At 36.3% G+C, this 19988-nt stretch overlaps 1 protein-coding gene across 4 annotated transcripts in view; it reads right to left on the bottom strand.

Annotated features, from left to right (window-relative positions):
* The window catches only part of LOC114330915 (ATP-binding cassette sub-family C member 4), a 242880-nt gene that overhangs the window by 29211 nt on the left and 193681 nt on the right, over positions 1-19988 (bottom strand). For all 4 annotated transcript variants that reach the window (XM_050660979.1, XM_028280354.2, XM_028280353.2 and 1 more), the window contains 2 exons: positions 4780-6063; positions 1700-2126 (listed from right to left, as the gene is read on the bottom strand). In XM_050660979.1, the coding sequence (XP_050516936.1) occupies positions 1700-2126; positions 4780-6063 (1711 nt within the window). The remainder of the gene's footprint in view (positions 1-1699; positions 2127-4779; positions 6064-19988) is intronic.

The raw sequence follows: 19988 nt of genomic DNA on the forward strand, positions 1-19988 counted from the left end.
GTTAGAACCATCCTACATATTATGTCAAATGAAAGAGCATGAACTAAACTTTCAAATTGGTTTATAAAAAGTGAATAAAAATGTACTTATTAGCAATAAATAATTACGCAAAAGTATCCACAATTTTTCTTTTTCAAAAAAATCTATTTTTTATCGTTTCTTAGGTGCATAAGCATAACTAACAAGTAATGTTATTTATATGATAATTGATAAAAAATTTTTAATAAATATACATAATTTATTATATAAAAAAATTAAAAGTCTATAATGAAAAATTGAACATACTTTTGCGTAATTATTTATTACTCATAAATACATTTTTTATTCACTTTTTTTAAACCAATGTGAAAGTTTTGCTCATGCTGTTCCATTTGACGCCTATAGAATGGTTTTAACATTATTTTTTTCTGACTTATGTTATTGAAAAAAAAAGCTCTCTGGGATAAACAATTTGAATAAAATTTAAACAATTGAATGAATCGATTTGAAATTTTTGTCACATATTAAGCACCAAAGAACCCTCATTTGACAAAAATTTCGAAGCTCCATACTTATTTTTCGAATAGTTATTGCGAAATTAATTTTTTGTGAAATTTCGACATTTCTCGCAATTATATTAACAATAAATGAGTGTATTAAACTTTGTCATACGCCATTTTAAAGCTTTTTCCATTCTCTCGAAGATGTTTGTACTAAGAAAACCATAAGTCTTGGGGTTTGCTCACTACGGAGAGCAATGGATTGTATCCTCGGTCCGACCCTTGCTCATTGGTATTTATATTGGAAAACTAAATTTAATTAATTGTATTTTGCTTGTAGTGGTGCATTCTAATAATTAATTTTATTTACTACATACAATTGTTTACCTTTTAATAACATAGCCTTAATATTACTTTTTCTTCTTATAATTGTTTTGGGCTATGCACTTGACAATTGTCCAGTAACCAGGAAAAATATGATTGGCCAATATAATTAAAAGTGCGAAAAATGTTGCCGAGCTATGAAACCAGGTGTCGCTTTTCCGAACTTGCACGGTCCCAATAATATGGCACTTCCGGTTAGAACTTTTTAACCTTAAATTATATAAAAACCAAAAGTATACATTTGTTCTTATCTTGCTGAGGCACGTCGAATAATATATCGTTTATACTATTTCGGTGACTTTAAAACAGTACTTCCGGTTGCAACTCCGGAGGTGCGATATCAAATTTCTCGTCTTTAATAACATCCTTGGGTTATAAGCTTTCATTTGAAACCCCATTTGTCATTATATCTGTATTTATAACGGAGTAATTATATTCGCGGACGAACGGACAAACGAACAGGCAATAATAAAACCGGAAGTATATATTTGTTCTCGCCTTACTAAACCGCGTTGAATAATATGTCACTTGTACTACTCCGGCGACTTTATAACAGTACTTCCGGTTGCATTTCTAAAACCGGAAGTCTTAGCTCAAATTATTTCTCACCTTTAGTACCATCCTTCGATATAAGATTTCATTCGACACCTCATTTGTCATTCTACCTGGTGTAATGACAGAGGAGTTACGTTTATGGACGGACAGACAGACGGACGAACAGACAAACGAACAGACGGACGGAGAGACGGACGTGGACAATTTTTTTCAAAATTGGGGGAAAACAAAAATGAACATGGTGTAAAATAATTTTAAATATCCTACAAATTACAAATTACCTGAACAGTATCCATAAGAGTCATTGGTAAATTTTCATCCATAACACCAATATCTTTCGAGAACCTGTTTAATATTCTTCCAGAAGGATTGATGTTGAAGAACCTCATAGGACTGTAAATAATATTCTGAAACATCTGGTTATGTAGTGTTGTCGACGATGTTAAGGATAAATGATAAAAATAAAGTGACCGTCCCAAGATCATGATGATCAAAGATATTACTACGAGTAAGTAGTAGATGGCAGTATATTCGCTGGTGAACAAGGGCGTTAACCACCAACCTTCGTACGGGTTTTCAGGTTGAACGGTGGTTCTCAGCGCTTTCGGTAAAGATGAGTTGGATGTTATATTTAAATTTGTTGTTATATTTGAATTGGATGTAACTGTTTCAGTCAGGTTTTGGGAATTCACTTGTTGAATGTTGACCCTAAAATAAAAAAAAACGTAGATTATAGAATAATTTTAATTATTCAAGTCCTATGAAATAGTAGTATGTACTATCTATCAATCATGGATGAAGATACTATATAAAATTAAAAGTGAAAAGGCGTTTAAAAATCGCTCTATAGTCTTATCTCAATGTTTGAGCAATTACTAATGTTTCAAACGCAAATAACTAATTGGGATTGTGATTAGATTAGACTAAAATTAGGTATAGTATTTTTACTACAAAAACGATATTACTTAGGTCAAAATTTTTGACGTAAGAGAACTGTCAAAACATTAGAATGTGACTCATTATTGCCATGTTTATAATAAACATGACAATAATGAAAAGTCACATCCTAACGTTTTGACAGTTCTCTTACGTCAAAAATTTTGACCTACGTAATATCGCTTTTGTAATAAAAATACTATATGTATAAACATTTTCAATTTCTTTGCAACACGAAAATGCAACAGCTGCATAATACTCTGGTTAAATGATAGAGTGCAGGACGAGTATATACCGGTTTCGGAGGTCTTTTCCCCCTCATCAGTAGTCCCATTTCCTCTTCTCTCAGATTTCTCCAGCTATGATACTTTTGGCCTTTCCGAATTGCAAAGAAAGAAATGTCAGTACCGAAAAACAAAGTAAGTTATCAATCGAAATAGCACAGAAAATGACAATAAATATCGTTCCCATATCAGCAGATTGACAACAGGTGGAATACTTTCTTTGGTTACACCTCCTGAGATTTTCAAAATTTATAAATCAAACAGGATGCCGAGGAAATTAAGATAAGAGAATTTCAAATAATTCACAACTCATCTGCTCAGCGTGGTAAAAGTTCCAACAAGAAAGATTCCTTAATACTCCTACAAAAGAGTAAATGAATTAAAAATGTATGAACATTTTCAATTTCTTTGCAACACGAAAACGCAGCAGCTGCATAATACTGTGGTTAAATCGGAGAGTGCAGAAAGAGTCTATACCAGTTAGAGGATATGGGACTACTGATGAGGGGGAAAAGACCTCCGAAACCGGTATAGACTCTTCCTGCACTCTCCGATTTAACCAGAGTATTATGCAGCTGCTGCATTTTCGTGTTGCAAAGAAATTAAAAATGTTTATACATTTTTAATTCATTTACTCTTTTGTTTGAGTATTAAGGAATCTTTCTTGTTGGAACTTTTACCACGCTGAGCAGATGAGTTGTGAATTATTTAAAATTATCTGATCTTAATTTCATCGGCATCCTGTTTGATTTATAAATTTTGAAAATCTCAGGAAGTGTAACTAAAAAAGTATTCCACCTGTTGGCAATCTGGTGGTATGGGAACGATATTTATTGTCGTTTTCTGTGCTACTTCGATTAGTAACTTTAATTAATAATCGATAACTTCGATTAATAATAATAAATAGTATCCAACACATAACCGTAAACTTCTATGCAACCGTAGACTTACATGCCGCTACAAGGTCCCTTGTAGCGGCATGTAAGTGCAACACGTTAACATTGCATAATCACAGACTGCATACATTTGAATGTGTTTGCGAGCATAAGAGCGTTTGTTACTGCCAGTATGTGTGCATACATATGTATTTGTCTGTAGTCTTAATTTATATATATTGTTAAATATTGGCTTGATCTTAAGGATCTTTTTAGCATCTTTTTACAACCAGACATTTTTCTAAGTCTGGTTTTTATTTGTAGCATTTAGTTTACTTGTAACCGTTGACCAGAAGATGCTCTGGAAATTATAGAGAGCGAAACCGGTCGTTGGAAGTTAACAATACATGATTGGGAGTATGTATGTCTTTTACTTCATTTTTGATATTTATTTCATACTAGTGACGTCATCTATTTGGGCATCATAATTTTTTTAAATGGGAATAGGGGTCGAGTAGTAGCTCATTTGAAAGGGTATTCAATTCTCTATTCAGTAATATAAACATTAACATAATTATTCATACAGGGTGTCCAAAAAAATTTTAATTAAATTATTTGACAAAAAAAGAAGTGTGTAATTTATTTTATTCAAAATACATTTTACTGTTGTCAGAAAACAGAAACAAATGTTTGTTTCATAAATAAACATTGCTTCTCGCTTACATTCAATGTTCAAGCCAGCTCCCGCCATCCACCTGCCTCTTGGAAATTTGAACATTTAATTTAAGCGAAAAGCAATGTTTATTTGTGAAATAAACATATATTTTTTTGTGATTTCGGACAGCACTAAAATGTATTTTGAATTAAATAAATTACATACATTCTTCTTTTTTTTTGTCAATTATTAATTAAAAAAAATTTGGCCACGCTGCATAAATAATTATGTCAATGTTTATATTACTGAATAGAGAATTGAACACCCTTTCAAATGAGCTACCACACGACCCCTATTCCCATTTTAAAAATCATCGATTAGGTCATCACGCTCAGATGGAAGACGTCACTAGTATGAAATATATGCCAAAAAATTGCAATATAAAAATAAAAATCGACCTGTTTTGGCATTTCCTTAAAATATAATAACTACTGCCAAATATCGAGGTGGACTTTTCTTTGGCCCACCTTTACAATTATTGAAATGATATTATCAGAATAATAGAACTAAAAACTAAAATTAAGGATTAATTAGAATTTTAAAATACTTACCAGTAAGTAACGTAGTACTCAGAGAAACTCTCCATAAACTGACTGGTAATAAAAATCATACAGATCAGAAATATATGGAAAAGATGGCCCGAAGCTCTAATATAGTTCATATAAACACGACCAGAAATTTTGCCTGTACTTTGTGCCTCCTTCGCCAATATTTGAATTTCGTTATCTTCGAACATTTCTTCCTCCCTAGAAAGCGTTCTTGTTCTCGATATTTTCCTAGTTTCCTCCTCGTCCTTTATATCAGTAAGAAGTTTACTGTATTCTGTATTGGAATTTTTTAAATCCTGATATGTACCAGACAACTTAACCTTTCCATCTCTCATTAAGTATATGTGTTTAAGTTTTTTTAAGTACTGTAACTGATGAGTTACTATAACTACACATTTGCTACTAAGATACCCGGTAACACAGTCTTCGAATAGTTGTTTTCCAACATGGGCGTCAACTGCAGATAAAGGATCATCTAGTAGATATATATCAGCGTCTTTATACACGGCTCTAGCTAAATTAATCCTAGCTCTTTGTCCCCCACTAAGTGACACCCCTCTTTCCCCAGCTAAAGTCCTATCACCATGAGGAAATAAAGTAAAATCTCTTTGTAGAGCGCATACTTTAACTACTTCATCGTATTTACTTTGATCGAACTTTTGTCCAAAAATGATATTTTGTCTGATACTACCACCAAATAACCAAGGTTCTTGTGATGCATAAGAAACAACCCCGTGGACGTCCACAGATCCTGACTGTAATTCCAGTTCCTTTAAAATAATGTGTAACAAAGTAGTTTTACCACTACCTACAGGACCCACAACAGCCACAACATTTCCTGGAGTTACGTCCATGTTAATTTTCTCCAAATTATTTTCGGGGGAAGACTTTAACCATTTAGCTGAAGCGTTTTTGAGGTGAATGCCTGGTTCTTTGTTTCTAATGGTAAGTTCTAACGATTTAATTCCGTTCCCTTTGTGTGATTTTTCGTCTAAAGCTATATAGTTCTCGTCTTCGACTTCGTCGTATAATAAAAATGTTTGGATTCTCCGTGAGGAAACATATAACTCCGCAGCTTGGGAAATAGCTGTGGGTAAGAAATTGGTAACTGTATACAAAAGCCTGTAGTATGATGTTACGGTATAGGCATAGCTAGCAGTTAAGGCGTTTCCAGTAAATACGTATACTAGTATACTAGCTGCTATAGCACTCCTGTGAAGCATAATGATACAAGACATTAGCACCGATCTGATCACTGAGGTATATCGGATGTACTTCATCTCCTTCCTAAAAGAAAACAAAATAAAATGTTAAATAACCTGTAAAAAATTTGGTTTACACTAAAAATAAGTTCTAATTAGAAATGATGGAAAGTCCAGATGCAAAATTTCTTAAAAATAAATAATAATTTAAATATGAAAACTTTTCGTGGAACTATTTTCTGGTAACATCCTTAATATCTGACTTTTACAATTTATAAGACAGCAGATGACGAATAAAGAAGGGGAAAAGGACTCTACAATATGCAGTCACATTCCGCTTCATCCACTGATTGAGAGGTATTCAGGTAGCCCCACTGAAGAAGTCTAGAGACAGAAACAGCTATCTGGGGATGCTGAACCGCATCTGAATCGAAAGGAAACATAAACTGTCTTTCAAGTTCTAATTATCTTAACCTAATCTAGGTGCAGAAGGTACTAGAAGAGGTCCTAAACACGCGTTCTGGGAAAAGAATAGCAGTATATCGAAATGATTGGAGAAGCTTGCTGAAGGAGGCTAAGGCCCGGTTTGAGCTGTAGTTGTTGAGTCATTATAAAAATATGGCAGTGTCCGTGTTTAAAAGATATTTCTGCTCTATACATACGGCGAGCCATATGGTTTGTTTTTCGTTGTTTTAAGGTGAAGGGATGATGGGCGTACTAGCCAGCCCACTTGAGATTGAAACCTATGATAAGAATGTATTGCAGTTTTAAGGAATGTGTAGATATTGGATATTATGTTTTTAAGTCAGTCGAGTTTGTAACATTCTTCGGATAACATCCAAATAAAAACTTTATTTTAAGCTACACTTGCGTATTTTTAATAGGGGTAATTTTCTGTAATCGAATGTTATTTTCTATAATTTAATTTCGAACCAGTGACCTTTGCGTGAAGTAACTCGTGGACATCCCAACGTAAAATTTTGGCGACCGCGATAAGGACTTAAATATATACGGGTGTGCTTAAAAGTTAGTTGTTTCCGCTTATTTAGTGTAAACTTTTTTCCGGCGAATAAATTCGTTTGTCGTGAGGCTCGGCCGAAGTTGTTACCCTTGTAAGCGAGAAATATGGCATTAGAATTAGAAACAAAACGCCGAACAGTGCTTCGTACTGTTTTTACGACAGCTGCTAATGTGTTGGACAATTTGTTATCTGAAACGGTGGACACTCGACCCTGGCAACAAACTAGTGTACAGTGGGAACTTTTACAAATTAAGTACAATTAGCTTTGTGTCGTGGAAAGTGCGGTATTTGAAGCTATGGTCGAAACGGCTTCCGAAGCAGAATTAATCAGTGAGATGGAGGCAAAGGATAGATACAGCACACGCTACTATGAACTGAAGTACAAATGTGAAGACAGACCCAGTTTAGTAAGTTCAGAGTCATCAATAAAAGGTAAGCGCAGTTTTAAATTACCTCCAATCGAATTCAAGAAATATTCTGGGGACTTGATAGATTGGCTTCCATTTTGGTCGCAGTTCAAAGTAGTGCATGATGATCCATCGATTGATTTAAACGACAAAATAGCTTATTTGAGACAAGCCACTGTAGACGGTAGTAAGGCCAGACGTTTAGTGGAGAGTTTTCCTGCAGTAGCCGATAATTACTCAAAAATTATAAAGAGTTTGAAGTCTAGGTTTGGCAGAGAGGATCTCCAGATTGAAGTATATATTAGGGAGCTCTTAAAGTTAATTTTGAGTCGAGTGCCTAGTAGTTCTTGTAATGTTTCTGCACTATATGATATGATAGAGAGTCAACTTCGTTCACTTGAGACCTTAGGCATAACTGCTGACAAATATGCGGCAATATTGTATCCCCTTATTGAGTCATGTTTACCGGAGGATATGATCAGACTATGGCATAGATCTTCACAGTTTTTAAGGCCTTCTGGTTCCGTATCCATGCACAATGTCGAAGAATCTGCAGAAGTTTCAACTTTGGAGACAAGATTAAGTGGGCTAATGAGTTTTCTACAAAATGAAGTTCAAAATGAACAAAAAATTAATTTAGCAACGGAAGGTTTTGGTTTATCGACTGAAAATAAATATAAATCCAATAACCTGGTTGAAAAGAAGAATATAAAATTACCAAAGCAAGGAACTGATCAGCCGTCAGCGACCGCTGCTGGGTTGATAAATTATGAGGTTGACAGGTGTATTTTTTGCGAAGGACAGCATGACAGTATCAATTGTTTTAAAGCACAAAAATTGTCTATGGAACAGAAACGACGAACATTGTCAGAAAAGAAAGCCTGTTTTCGATGTTTGAAGGTGCGACATTCTTCGAAGAACTGTAGAGCACGTTTGAATTGTATTTTGTGTTGTAAATCCCATGTTGTTTTGATGTGTCCTGATTTACCTGTTAACAAAATTGATACATCGACCTCAAGTATCAGCCGCTCGGAAGAGAATAGGACTGAGGATCAGACGCTAGCGAATTTGAATAATACACAGGTTTTTTTACAAACTCTGCGAGTAAACATAAGAAGTGCACATGGTACTAAACAAGTAAGGGCACTTATTGACACTGGATCGCAGAGAACATATATTTTACAGCGTACCGCACAAGAAATGGGTTTTTCTGCTAAAGGAACGGAAAATATCGTACATACGTTATTTGGCGGTAAAAGTACTTCTGAACAACGACATAAATTATACAAGGTAACTGCGAGTGAAGGAGCTTACTCTTGTTCATTTGATGCCTTAGATCAACCAAAAATTTGTGCAGATGTCTCTCCTGTTTATCACGGCCCTTGGGTTGAGGAACTTAGTGGCATGAATATTTCGCTCAGCGATGTCGGACATATAGCACCAATTGAGATTTTGTTAGGAGCTGATGTTGTAGGCAAATTGTATACAGGGAGGAAATATCAGTTACAGTGTGGTCTTGTAGCAGTTGAAACTTTGTTAGGTTGGACTCTTATGGGCAAGGTGCCGGCAGTTGCTTCTAATTTCAGCACATCTATGATGTCGATTGCGTTGTTTGTTGATAGTTCTTCTGTGGCGAAACTCTGGGAGCTTGATATTATTGGGATAACCGATCCTGTAGAAAAATTGACACGAGAGGTGGCGGCCAAGGAGGCTAAGAATTTTTTCTATGAGACTATCCGATGTGACAACGAAGGTAGGTATGAGGTTATGTTACCTTGGTTGAACAAGCATCCTTTAATTTCAGATAATTTAGTTGTCGCTAGAAGAAGGTTAGATACTACTTTAAATAAATTGAAAAAGTCCAATTTGTTTGAATCGTATAATTTAATATTCAATGAGTGGTTGAACGAGGGTGTGATCGAAATAGTAAATAATCCCGAAGAGAATAATTGTGTGCACTATTTGCCTCACAGGCCCGTTATTAAAAATACTAGCGAAACCACGAAAATTGGGCCAGTCTTTGATGCATCATCTCATGAACAGGGTCGTCCTTCTTTGAACCAGTGTTTAGAGGTAGGGCATAATCTTATTGAACTTATTCCTTCTGTGTTATTACGGTTCAGACAACAAAAAATAGGTGTGGTGTCGGATATTCGAAAAGCTTTTCTTCAAATTTCTGTACATTCGAAGGACAGAGATTTTTTGAGGTTTCTATGGGTAAACAATGAAGGAAAGGAATTTGTATTTCGACATAGGAGAGTTGTTTTTGGAGTCAACTGTAGTCCATTTCTTCTGGGTGCTACTATAGAATTTCATTTAAAAAAGGCGCTGGAGAAATGTTGTAATGATATGCCGTACTCTAAAAATACAATTGAAAGGCTTATGATTGGGTTCTATGTAGATAATTGTGTGACTAGTGTTACCGATGAGAATGAGTTGAGAAAGTTCGTATCAGAAGCAACTGCCATCATGGAGGAAGCTAAGATGGATTTGAGAGGGTGGGAGTCTTCTGGTAGTACAAAAACAGTTGTCCCTCTTCTTGGTCTTCTCTGGGACTCCTCAAGAGACACCCTAAAAATCAATGGTGAAATTTTTAAGGGCGTGGTCGAAAAAGAACCCATAACTAAGAGACTGATGCTTTCTGTAGCTCAGAGTATATTTGACCCTATCGGTTTTACCTGTCCAGTATCTCTGTTCCCTAAACTGTTGCTGCAGAAACTTTGGGAAAAGCGCCTGGGATGGAATGCACCAGTCGAGAATGACATGGCTGAGGAATTTTGTCAATGGGTTACTCATCTTCCTGAACTGTCGAGTATTGAGATTCCACGTTGGATCCAGGCTGGGCCCATTGAAGCTGACCATTGGAGTTTGCACACCTTTTCAGATGCAAGTAAGAAAGCTTATGCAGCCGTAGTGTTTTTGAGAGTTCTTCGGAATGATGGTGTTTCGATTTTTCTTGTAGCAGCTAAGAGTCGTGTGGCTCCTTTGAAGAAGATTTCTATACCTAGATTGGAACTGTTGGCAGCCACTATTGGTGCTAGACTTTATCAGTCAGTCAAAAGACAATTTTCTCAGCATGTTGAGTCCTATTTTTGGAGTGATTCCACTACGGTTCTTTCTTGGATTCAACGTAAGGATGACTGGTCTGTTTTTGTTTTTAATAGAGTTCAGGAGATTAGAAATTTAGCCAATGCTGAGTGTTGGAAATATGTGCCTGGTTCTCTCAACCCTGCCGATCTTCCATCAAGAGGCTGTGGTGTTCGGCAATTGTTTGAATCTCGATGGTGGGAAGGCCCGGAATGGTTGTACAGAAACGAAAATTATTGGCCCCAACAACAAGTAGAGGTTGATGAAGAAGAAGTCGGCACTGAGAAAAAGAAAAAAGCCATTTCGTCACTATTGAATATGACGTCCGACGATTGGCACCTGCATTACTTTTCTCAGTACACAAAACTGTTAAGAATGATGGCTTGGACGCTACGATTTTGTTACAATACGAGAAATTCAAATGGAAAACTTACAGGGGAATTGGTCGCGGAGGAAATCGACAAAGCCGAAATGTTTGTGTTGAAGTTAGGGCAGAAAGAAGCGTTCGGTTCAGATACGAAACGAATTTCCTCGCTAAACACGTTTGTTGATGAATTTGGACTTATACGTTTAAAAACTCGCGTTACCGAGAGAATTGACACGGAAGATTTTCGTCTGTCTATCTTACTTCCGGGTGAACATTTTATAGTGCGCAAGTTGATTTTGAGCTTACACAAAAACTCTTGTCACGTTGGTACACAGGGACTGCTTAGTTTGCTCCGCGAAAAATATTGGACTTTAGGGGGTAGACGGATTGTGCGGTCCATTTTAAAAGCATGTGGTGTGTGCAAGAGACAAGATGGGAAATCGTTCGAAGTACAAACGCCTTCATTGCCGGCCGATAGAGTTCGAGATGCTGCAGTGTTTGAGATTTCCGGGGTGGACTTAGCTGGGCCTCTTTACTTGAAATCGGGCGAGAAGGCATGGATTTGTTTGTTCACTTGTGCCGTTTATCGCGCAGTTTATCTGGAACTCGTTACCTCCTTGTCAACAAATGCATTTATTCAAGCTTTCCGTCGCTTTGTTGCCAGGCGTGGATGCCCGAGAACGGTTTATAGTGACAATGGAACGAATTTTACGGGACTTGAGAACGCGCTTAAGCAATTGGACTGGAATATGATCGCGGAATATAGTTCTACACAACGTATTAAGTGGCGTTTCAACCCACCTACAGCTGCATGGTGGGGTGGATTTTGGGAGCGATTAATAGGTATTGTGAAAGGACTTTTGCGAAAAGTTTTGGGTCGAGCGTCTCTCAATTATGAAGACTTATTGACATTGTTGTGTGATTGTGAGAGTATAGTCAACTCGCGGCCATTGACGTATATTTCGGATGATCCTACTGAGTTAGCCGCGTTGACGCCAGGTATGTTTTTACGTGAGCAAGTCAGTTACGAGTTGCCGGATTGTGATTTGCTAGAGCAGAATTCTCTCACACGCAAAATACGCCGTTTGCAAGAGTTGAGAAGTCATTTGCGAAAAAGATTTCGTGCTGAATATCTGGCTCAACTCAAAGCGGGAACGAAGAAGACGAAAGTTTCTAAAGTGTCTATCGGGGATGTCGTTTTAGTAGGCAACGAAAACATCAAGCGTCTTCAGTGGCCTTTAGGAAAAGTTATTGAACTTTTACCCGGTAGAGATAATCAGGTGCGATTAGTTGTGAGACCGTTGCAAAGGCTTTACCCAGTGGAAGTCGTGGAGGCAGTTACTGCTGGCGAGAATATCCAGGGTATTACCCTACGGGATGCGGCTCCAGAGACAGTGCCTCACGAGAACGGTTGTCAGCTCCAGGCTGAGGAAGAATCAAGTGAAATAAGTGCGGGAGTGACAAAAAGAAGAGCACCCGATTTAAATGAAAGATGTACGCGAAGTGGCCGGGTAGTTAAAACTCCTGTAAGATTCAAGTGACATTTTCTTGACTTGATTTTTTCATGACTCGTTTGTTTTTGATATATTTTACTTTTCACTTTATTTGATATTTTATTGTAATTTTTCGTGACTCTCTGTATTTTTTGAGAAATTTTGTCAAATTCCCCAAGGTGGGAGAATGTCGAGTCATTATAAAATATGGCAGTGTCCGTGTTTAAAAGATATTTCTGCTCTATACATACGGCGAGCCATATGGTTTGTTTTTCGTTGTTTTAAGGTGAAGGGATGATGGGCGTACTAGCCAGCCCACTTGAGATTGAAACCCATGATAAGAACGTATTGCAGTTTTAAGGAATGTGTAGATATTGGATATTATGTTTTTAAGTCAGTCGAGTTTGTAACATTCTTCGGATAACATCCAAATAAAAACTTTATTTTAAGCTACACTTGCGTATTTTTAATAGGGGTAATTTTCTGTAATCGAAAGTTATTTTCTATAATTTAATTTCGAACCAGGGATCTTTGCGTGAAGTAACTCGTGGACATCCCAGCGTAACAGTAGTGCCATTGGATGCAGGGCCTATTTTACCACTAGGCCCATGAGGCCCCTGCCTCGGGCCCGCATTTTAATGGGACCCGAAAAGATCACCAAAAGAATATTTTTATTGAAAAAACAAATTAAATTTTCAAAATTATTTAATTTTACGAACAGGAAATGATGACAAATTTGGTTAGTTATATTCATAAAACATAAACCATTCTTATCATAAAACTGCAATAAGAGTACCTAGGTAGATTGCCTTGTCAGCATTTAAAAAAAAAAACACCCCTCCCAAGGATTAACAAGAGGTACGAGAGGTACAAGAGGTATAGTCACTTATTTGTCATAATATTTATTCAAAATGCACTTTTAAATTTAAAATATAGTTTGATGTTTGATGCCGTTTTTTGCAAAGATAAAGTATTGCTTGCTTGTATTAGTTTTCAGTCTTGGTCTTTTTAAGTTAGATCAACTAATCTATTCATTAATCATTACTAACCTATTCATTAATCATTACTAACCTATTCATTAATCAGTACCTAGTCGTTTTATTAAATTTCTTTGAACACTTACTTTTCTTAACTAAGTAATCGTTTCGTTATTATCATAAGTTACAAATATTTAAGTGGCAGTGAAAAACGAAAAAAAATCAAAAATCAAGAGAACAGGAACGGCAGGCACAAAAAGATGCAATATTATCATATTTTACAACCCACAACAATGTTCAAAAAGGAAGTTCGTCCTCCCATCCTGTTCTTCTTCTTCTGCGGCACTACAGCCCAAATTGAGCCTTGGCTCCCTTTATTTTCCGCCTCCAGCCTTGTTTATCTGTCGCTGGACATCCTCTCCATATATGGACTCCTGAAAATGCTTGTGCATCGCTGCTTACTGTGTCTTCCCAGCGCTTTCTTTGCTTTCCAACCGGTCTCGTTCCCTGCATCCAAGCGTTCAGTGCTCTTTTTGGTAGCCTAACCTCTCCCATTCTTATCACATGTCCGGCTCATTGCAATCTTTGTATTCTGATGAAGTTTGACAGGGGTGTTTCCTTATAAAGTTGATAAAACTGGTTGCTGTATCGAATTCACAGGTTCTAGTTTTCTCCTCAGTACTTTACCTTCGAATGTGTCGAGTTTGTTTTTGGATGTTTCTTTCAAGACCCATGATTCACTGCCATAGCATGCTATTGGTCGAATTAAGGTTTTATAGATTCTCATCCTTGTATTTCGGTGGACACTTTTAAACCGAAATATATGGGAGAGGGCAAAATAAGCTCTGTTTGCCTGTGTTATTCTTCTCCGTATTTCTCTATCTTCTAATCCATCGGCATATAATTCTACTCCCAGGTATGTAAACTTTCCAACCGTTTCAATGTCATCTTCATGTATAATGTTTTGTGGGACTATATTTCTTCTCGTCTGTATCATTATTTTTGTTTTTTCCTGCGTTAATTTCCAAACCTAGCCTTTTCGTTTGCGTTTTTAACTCTGCGTATGTTCCCTGTGCTCCTGTTGATGTTCTACTCATAATATTAATATCATCGGCATAAGCGGCCAGTTGAACGGTTCTGTTGGTCAGTAGGTTTCCTCGTCCAGTCTGCATTTGCGTAACCGCATACTCCAGTGCCAGGTTAAACAATGTTGGGGCCAGTCCATCTCCTTGTGAATTCTCTTCCTTTCGTCTAAGTCGTATGCCTGTTTGAAGTCTACAAACACGTTGTGAACATCAATGTCGTGTTCCCATGATTTGCTAAAGACCTGCTGGACTACATATTTGATCCATTGTCGGTCTTCCCCATCTGAAGCCCGTCTGATTTTCTCCAATAATATTTTCTGCTAGTTGTTGGAGCCGCTGCGCTGGTTTATAATATACTTACGTGAGGACTTTATATTATGCTGTACATAGTATAGAGAAACTCCACGCTAGTTGTTGCACTTCAAACAATGTTTAATTATTGAAATATAAATTTTATTTATTGCAATATTAAATATTAAAAAATATATTAATTAAAAATTGCAATCTTAAAAATTTAAATTTTTGGTGCAACTATATTTCTATTAAATAATTAATACATTTAAAAAAGTTATTATTATTATTACTATTTATATAAATTTTAAAGAAAAATAGGCTCTTATTGGATGGTTGGAATCCAGGCACGGGTTATCCATGAGTTAACCATGTACTGATCCAGTCAAAATGGAAAAGCTGGCTGTAATATGTTAGGAACCTACGAGAAGCAGACCTGGTATCAGACATCATGCTAGTAAGAGCAAAACCAAACATGACACTAGCCAAAGAGAAGAACTGGAAGGTAAACATAAGAAAAACTGTTGAAGCTCTTAAACAAGAAAAATCGTATTCACCGAAAAACTGAAACAAAAACAAGCAGCAGCGCCCCAGAATGAGGAAACAATGTAGTAAATATGGAGGAACTTTAAGGACATAATGTCAAAAATCGCAAACCAAACAATTGGGATGAAAAAAAAAAGAGAAAATACAAAATGAATAATCCGAGACACATTACAACTAATAGAAGAAAGAAAGAAAATCAAAGAAGAAATGTTACAAAAAAAAAACACCGAAAAAGGAAAACCGCTAGAAAGAAAATAAAAATATACTAGTTAAAAAGCAAGCCAGAAAAGATAAAAGGAATTACGTAAATGATACGCTGAAAACTTCAGAGAGAGTTTCGCAAGAAAACAATCTGAAAACACAATACACCATGATACGAAATTTGACATGAAAGACACTAAAAGTAGTAGTATCAAAGATAAACACGGAAATATAATTAAAGCAGAACATGAAATAATACAAAGATGGGAAAAACACTTCGAAGAAATATATTCCAAACACGAGGCAATACTAGATATACACCAAGAAAATTAAATACAGGAGTTGAAAGTTAGTACAGATAAAATTACCAAAGAAGAAATACAAAAACAAAAAAGTGACAAAACCGCTGGAAGTGACAACCTACCGATAGATTTAATAAAAGCCGACGCAAAGAAATCAGTAGAAATGTTACACACAGGGCTGTAACTACCATCGGGGCAACCGGGGCAATGCCCCGGGGCCCCCGCCGGGCCTCCGTTTGGTTAGCCGTGCATATATTGCAACGAGGTCAAATAAACTTTTTAAAGTACTTTCAGTCAAGTTCGACTTCGAGTTGTCCGATTGTAATAAGTACACGGCATATTAATTCTAACAACTTCAATGATCGATTTTAACCTGTTTCACCTGCACCATTATAAAAAAATTTGTCTCAAAATCTCTCTCCATGAAGTCACCTCATTTTTTTGCATTAAAACCACAAAGCAGCTCCGTTTTTTAGATGGCATATTATAATTTCTTTGCAGTCTTCAAAATTCTGCATATTATGTTGGAATTTGTTTTTAAGATTTTAATGAAAGGTACCGGATGTCGTTTTCGAATATCCCCGCCAAATTGTATTCTGATCTCATTAGAGCTGTATACAATTATTACTTCTCGAAGGTCTCCTCCTTTTTGACATTTTCCTATCTCCTTCAATTTTTCTTCCACTTTTTCCATATCGAATTTTAACGCATTCTCGAATTTTTCTTCCATTTTTTCAATTTTCTGTATTTGCTTAGGAAACTGGTTTACCCCTTCCTACATTTTTTCTAAATAAACCTTCATATCTTCATATTTTCCAACTCCCAACGAACAGTATCGTTCGTTGGGAGGCACTGAAGTCTTTATACCAATCTAAAAGATTTTCCTCGAAAGTAACTCTAAAACCTCTCAATGGACCACGCTGGGCTGGAAGATTTGATGCAGTCAATACATTAAAACACAGATTTTGCGATGTTTTGAAGTGCCTTTCAAGTCTAGTTCTGACAAGTAACAAAAGAAATGAAAGAGACGAAGCAACACAACTGAAAAAAAAAGAAACTAGAATCATTCAAATTTGTTTTGTTACTAAGTTGTGCAAAATAAAATCCTTGAAATTCTCAACACTGTCTCGAAAACACTGAAATCAAAATCTTTGGACCTTTTAACAGCTTACAGTTTACTTGAAGAGAGCTTCTTAAAACTAACTGAAATAAAAGGACAATTTGAAACCTTCTTTGAAGAGGTTTCAAATATGTGTCAACGTTGGGGAATACCAGTAGGGTTCGCTCCAAAAATAATGCAGAAGACGAAAAACATTCCGACGAACTGTGCGAAGATGAAAAACTTTAAGATACCAAGTCATGCTTTAGCGTAACTGTGTTTTACTCAAAGATCGACACATTATGCCATCAGCTGGACACTCGCTTTCAAGGAATTAAAGCAGTGTTAGATACGTACCGAGTTTTTCAACCTGATTTCATTTTGAATGCAAACGAACAAGACCTTCAAAACGAAGCAATCAACTTCGTAAAACGTTTTCCTGATGATTCCAAATGAGAGATAGGGGGTTTACCCCTCCCCTTCCGCTGGGGGGTAAACCCCGAGACCCCCGGTAGGGGGCCCCAGATCACATTTGCCCCGGGACCCCCAACATCGTACTTACGGCCCTGGTTACACAACCTCTTTAACAGCACGAATGGGCCGACGCGACGAGGAGTTACCAAAGGAATGGAATGAGGATGTAATCATTCAGATACCAAAAAAGGGCGATATAAGTAGATGCGAGAATTGCGAACAATAACACTGCTGAGTTCCACATCCAAAATAATGTATAACATCATATTGAATAGACTGAAGTCGGAGCTAGACAAGAAACTCAGAAGCGACCAAGCAGGCTTTCGCGGTGAACGATCCACTATCGACTACATTTGAACTCTCAAGGCGACACCTACATTGGATCCGTATTTCTCCGATCCGATCCGATCCGACGTCGGATTAAAAAAATAAACCCATAGCATTGATTAATAAACACAGGGTAAGTTTATAATCAATGCCCATAGTATTAAATGGCGGCGCCTACATTGGATCCGTTTTTCTCCGATCCGATCCGCTATCGACCGACGTCGAACTGGTTCTCTGCTGTAGTAGCTTATATCAATCGCTCAATATCGGGCGATTTACGGATCCAATGTAGGTGCAGCCATTTAATACCATGAGATTGTTTTCAAACCGACGTTGGATCGGATCGGATCGGAGAAATACGAATCCAATGTAGGTGCGGCCTAAGAATTATCTTGGAACAAGCTAGAAAATGGCAAAGAAATATAAATATAATGACTTACTGGATGACAGTTCGCAGACGATATTTGTGTCCTAACCGAAACAAAGCAACCATATACAGAAGAAGATCGACAAGCTTGCAAAATACTCCAATGTAATGGGTCTTAAGATAAATACATAAAAAACGAAACTCTTAACAAATAACAGCCAGAAACTAAATGGAAGACAAATAGAGGAAGTAGATAACTTTACAAATCTGGGATCAATCATGGAAAAAAAGCGATACTAGATGTAGAAAAACGAATAGTAGACTCTTTATAAATAAATCGGTGAGAAAACCCCTAAAAATATAATGTTCTAATAAAATAACAAACGCAGAACTATGAAGAAAAAAATCAAAACAAGAGAAAATAACCATCACGATTAAAATAAGAAAGTGGAAGTGGATTGGACATACACTAAAAAAAGACCAAAATGATATAAAAATCCACGAGAAAAATAAAATTCCTGTAACTGGCTGTATACAATAAATCACAAAAAATACAAGATCCTTTGTAAAAGGTATATTTAAATACCCCAATAAGGGTTACATCACAAAACAAACCGTTTTCAGATGAATAGGTAATCCATCATCAGTGTTAAGTCCTAACATAGTAAGTATAACCTAATTAATAATAGACAATGTTATAAAAGTTGACTCAGGTTAAGAATTGACAGAGGCCATACTTACAATAGCATGCATGTGTGAGCCACCAAAAGGTTATGGGTGAAAACCCTTTAAAAGTTTCAAGATCTTAAATGATACTACATATTATTATTATTACAGATGTATGCTGCAAATATTTCTGGATATAACCCAGGACAACACAGGACTCTAACCCACGTGGATGTGATATGCAAGGAATGAACCTCACATATTGAAAATTGAGTGTCAACTGAACTGAAAGGTGAAAGAACTTTAGAAGCATAGATAAATAATATATAGTATTACCGAATATTAGAAGTATGCCAGTGACAGATTGTCAATACGACGTTATGAACTATTTTGTTACTTCAGCCAATGAATTTAAAGTTTATGTTGGTGTACATTATCAAATATCCATATGTTGGTGTTAGAAATATTGAGAAATATGAGAATGAGACTAAAAACACTTGATAAGACCGATAACCCAAGAGACTCAACCCCAAACCGCCCGAAAATGAATGGATGTATAAGGAAAAAGGGTGGAGAATCAGGGTGGAAAGATGTGGAGATAATCAATGTAGAAAATAAAACGAATATGTAGAAGTATATCTAAATTGCTGTAGAAGTGAAATAATAAGAATATGGAACGAAAAAATGTAAATAAAATGTATTGAGAGATTGAAGTAGGATGTTGCTTACAGAAAATTTGTATAGAAATAAAAAAGGTAGATGATAGTGAAAGTATGATGATACACAGACGATGAGAGGATATAGATGATGTGTGTTATGAAAAAAGCTGTCGGTGTAGGGGTTGAAAAACTCGATTAAAAGAAACATGGCGATTAACACAATTAGGACTTTTCTGCTTCTCTTTAACAATTTCTAAGTCCTCATACAGGTCCAATTTTAAGGAAGCTTTTTTGAGGGATGTTATCAGACATCTTCTGGGATGTTGAGAGTATGTTTATTTTGTATGAGATGTTGTGAGAAAGTTGAAGTGTTCTCTCTTTTGGTATGTCCTAAGGAGCGAGAAGCTAGTGATCTACAAGTTCTTCCTATATATGTAGCATCACAATTGGAGCATTGTAATATATAGACTCCACTACGAATAATATAGTTAATAGGGTCTTTAGAATTGCTAAGACACTGTCCTAGATTATTTGGTACTTAGAAATGTGAGTGTTATCAACTGCTCTTTTAAGAAGGTATCTGATATCACCGGAAACACGTTCATGATGATACGGTAGGGAAGCATAGAGGGGTTTAATGG

This window comes from Diabrotica virgifera, chromosome 9 (genome assembly GCF_917563875.1).
Source record: "Diabrotica virgifera virgifera chromosome 9, PGI_DIABVI_V3a".
Classification (NCBI taxonomy): Eukaryota; Metazoa; Arthropoda; class Insecta; order Coleoptera; family Chrysomelidae; genus Diabrotica; species Diabrotica virgifera.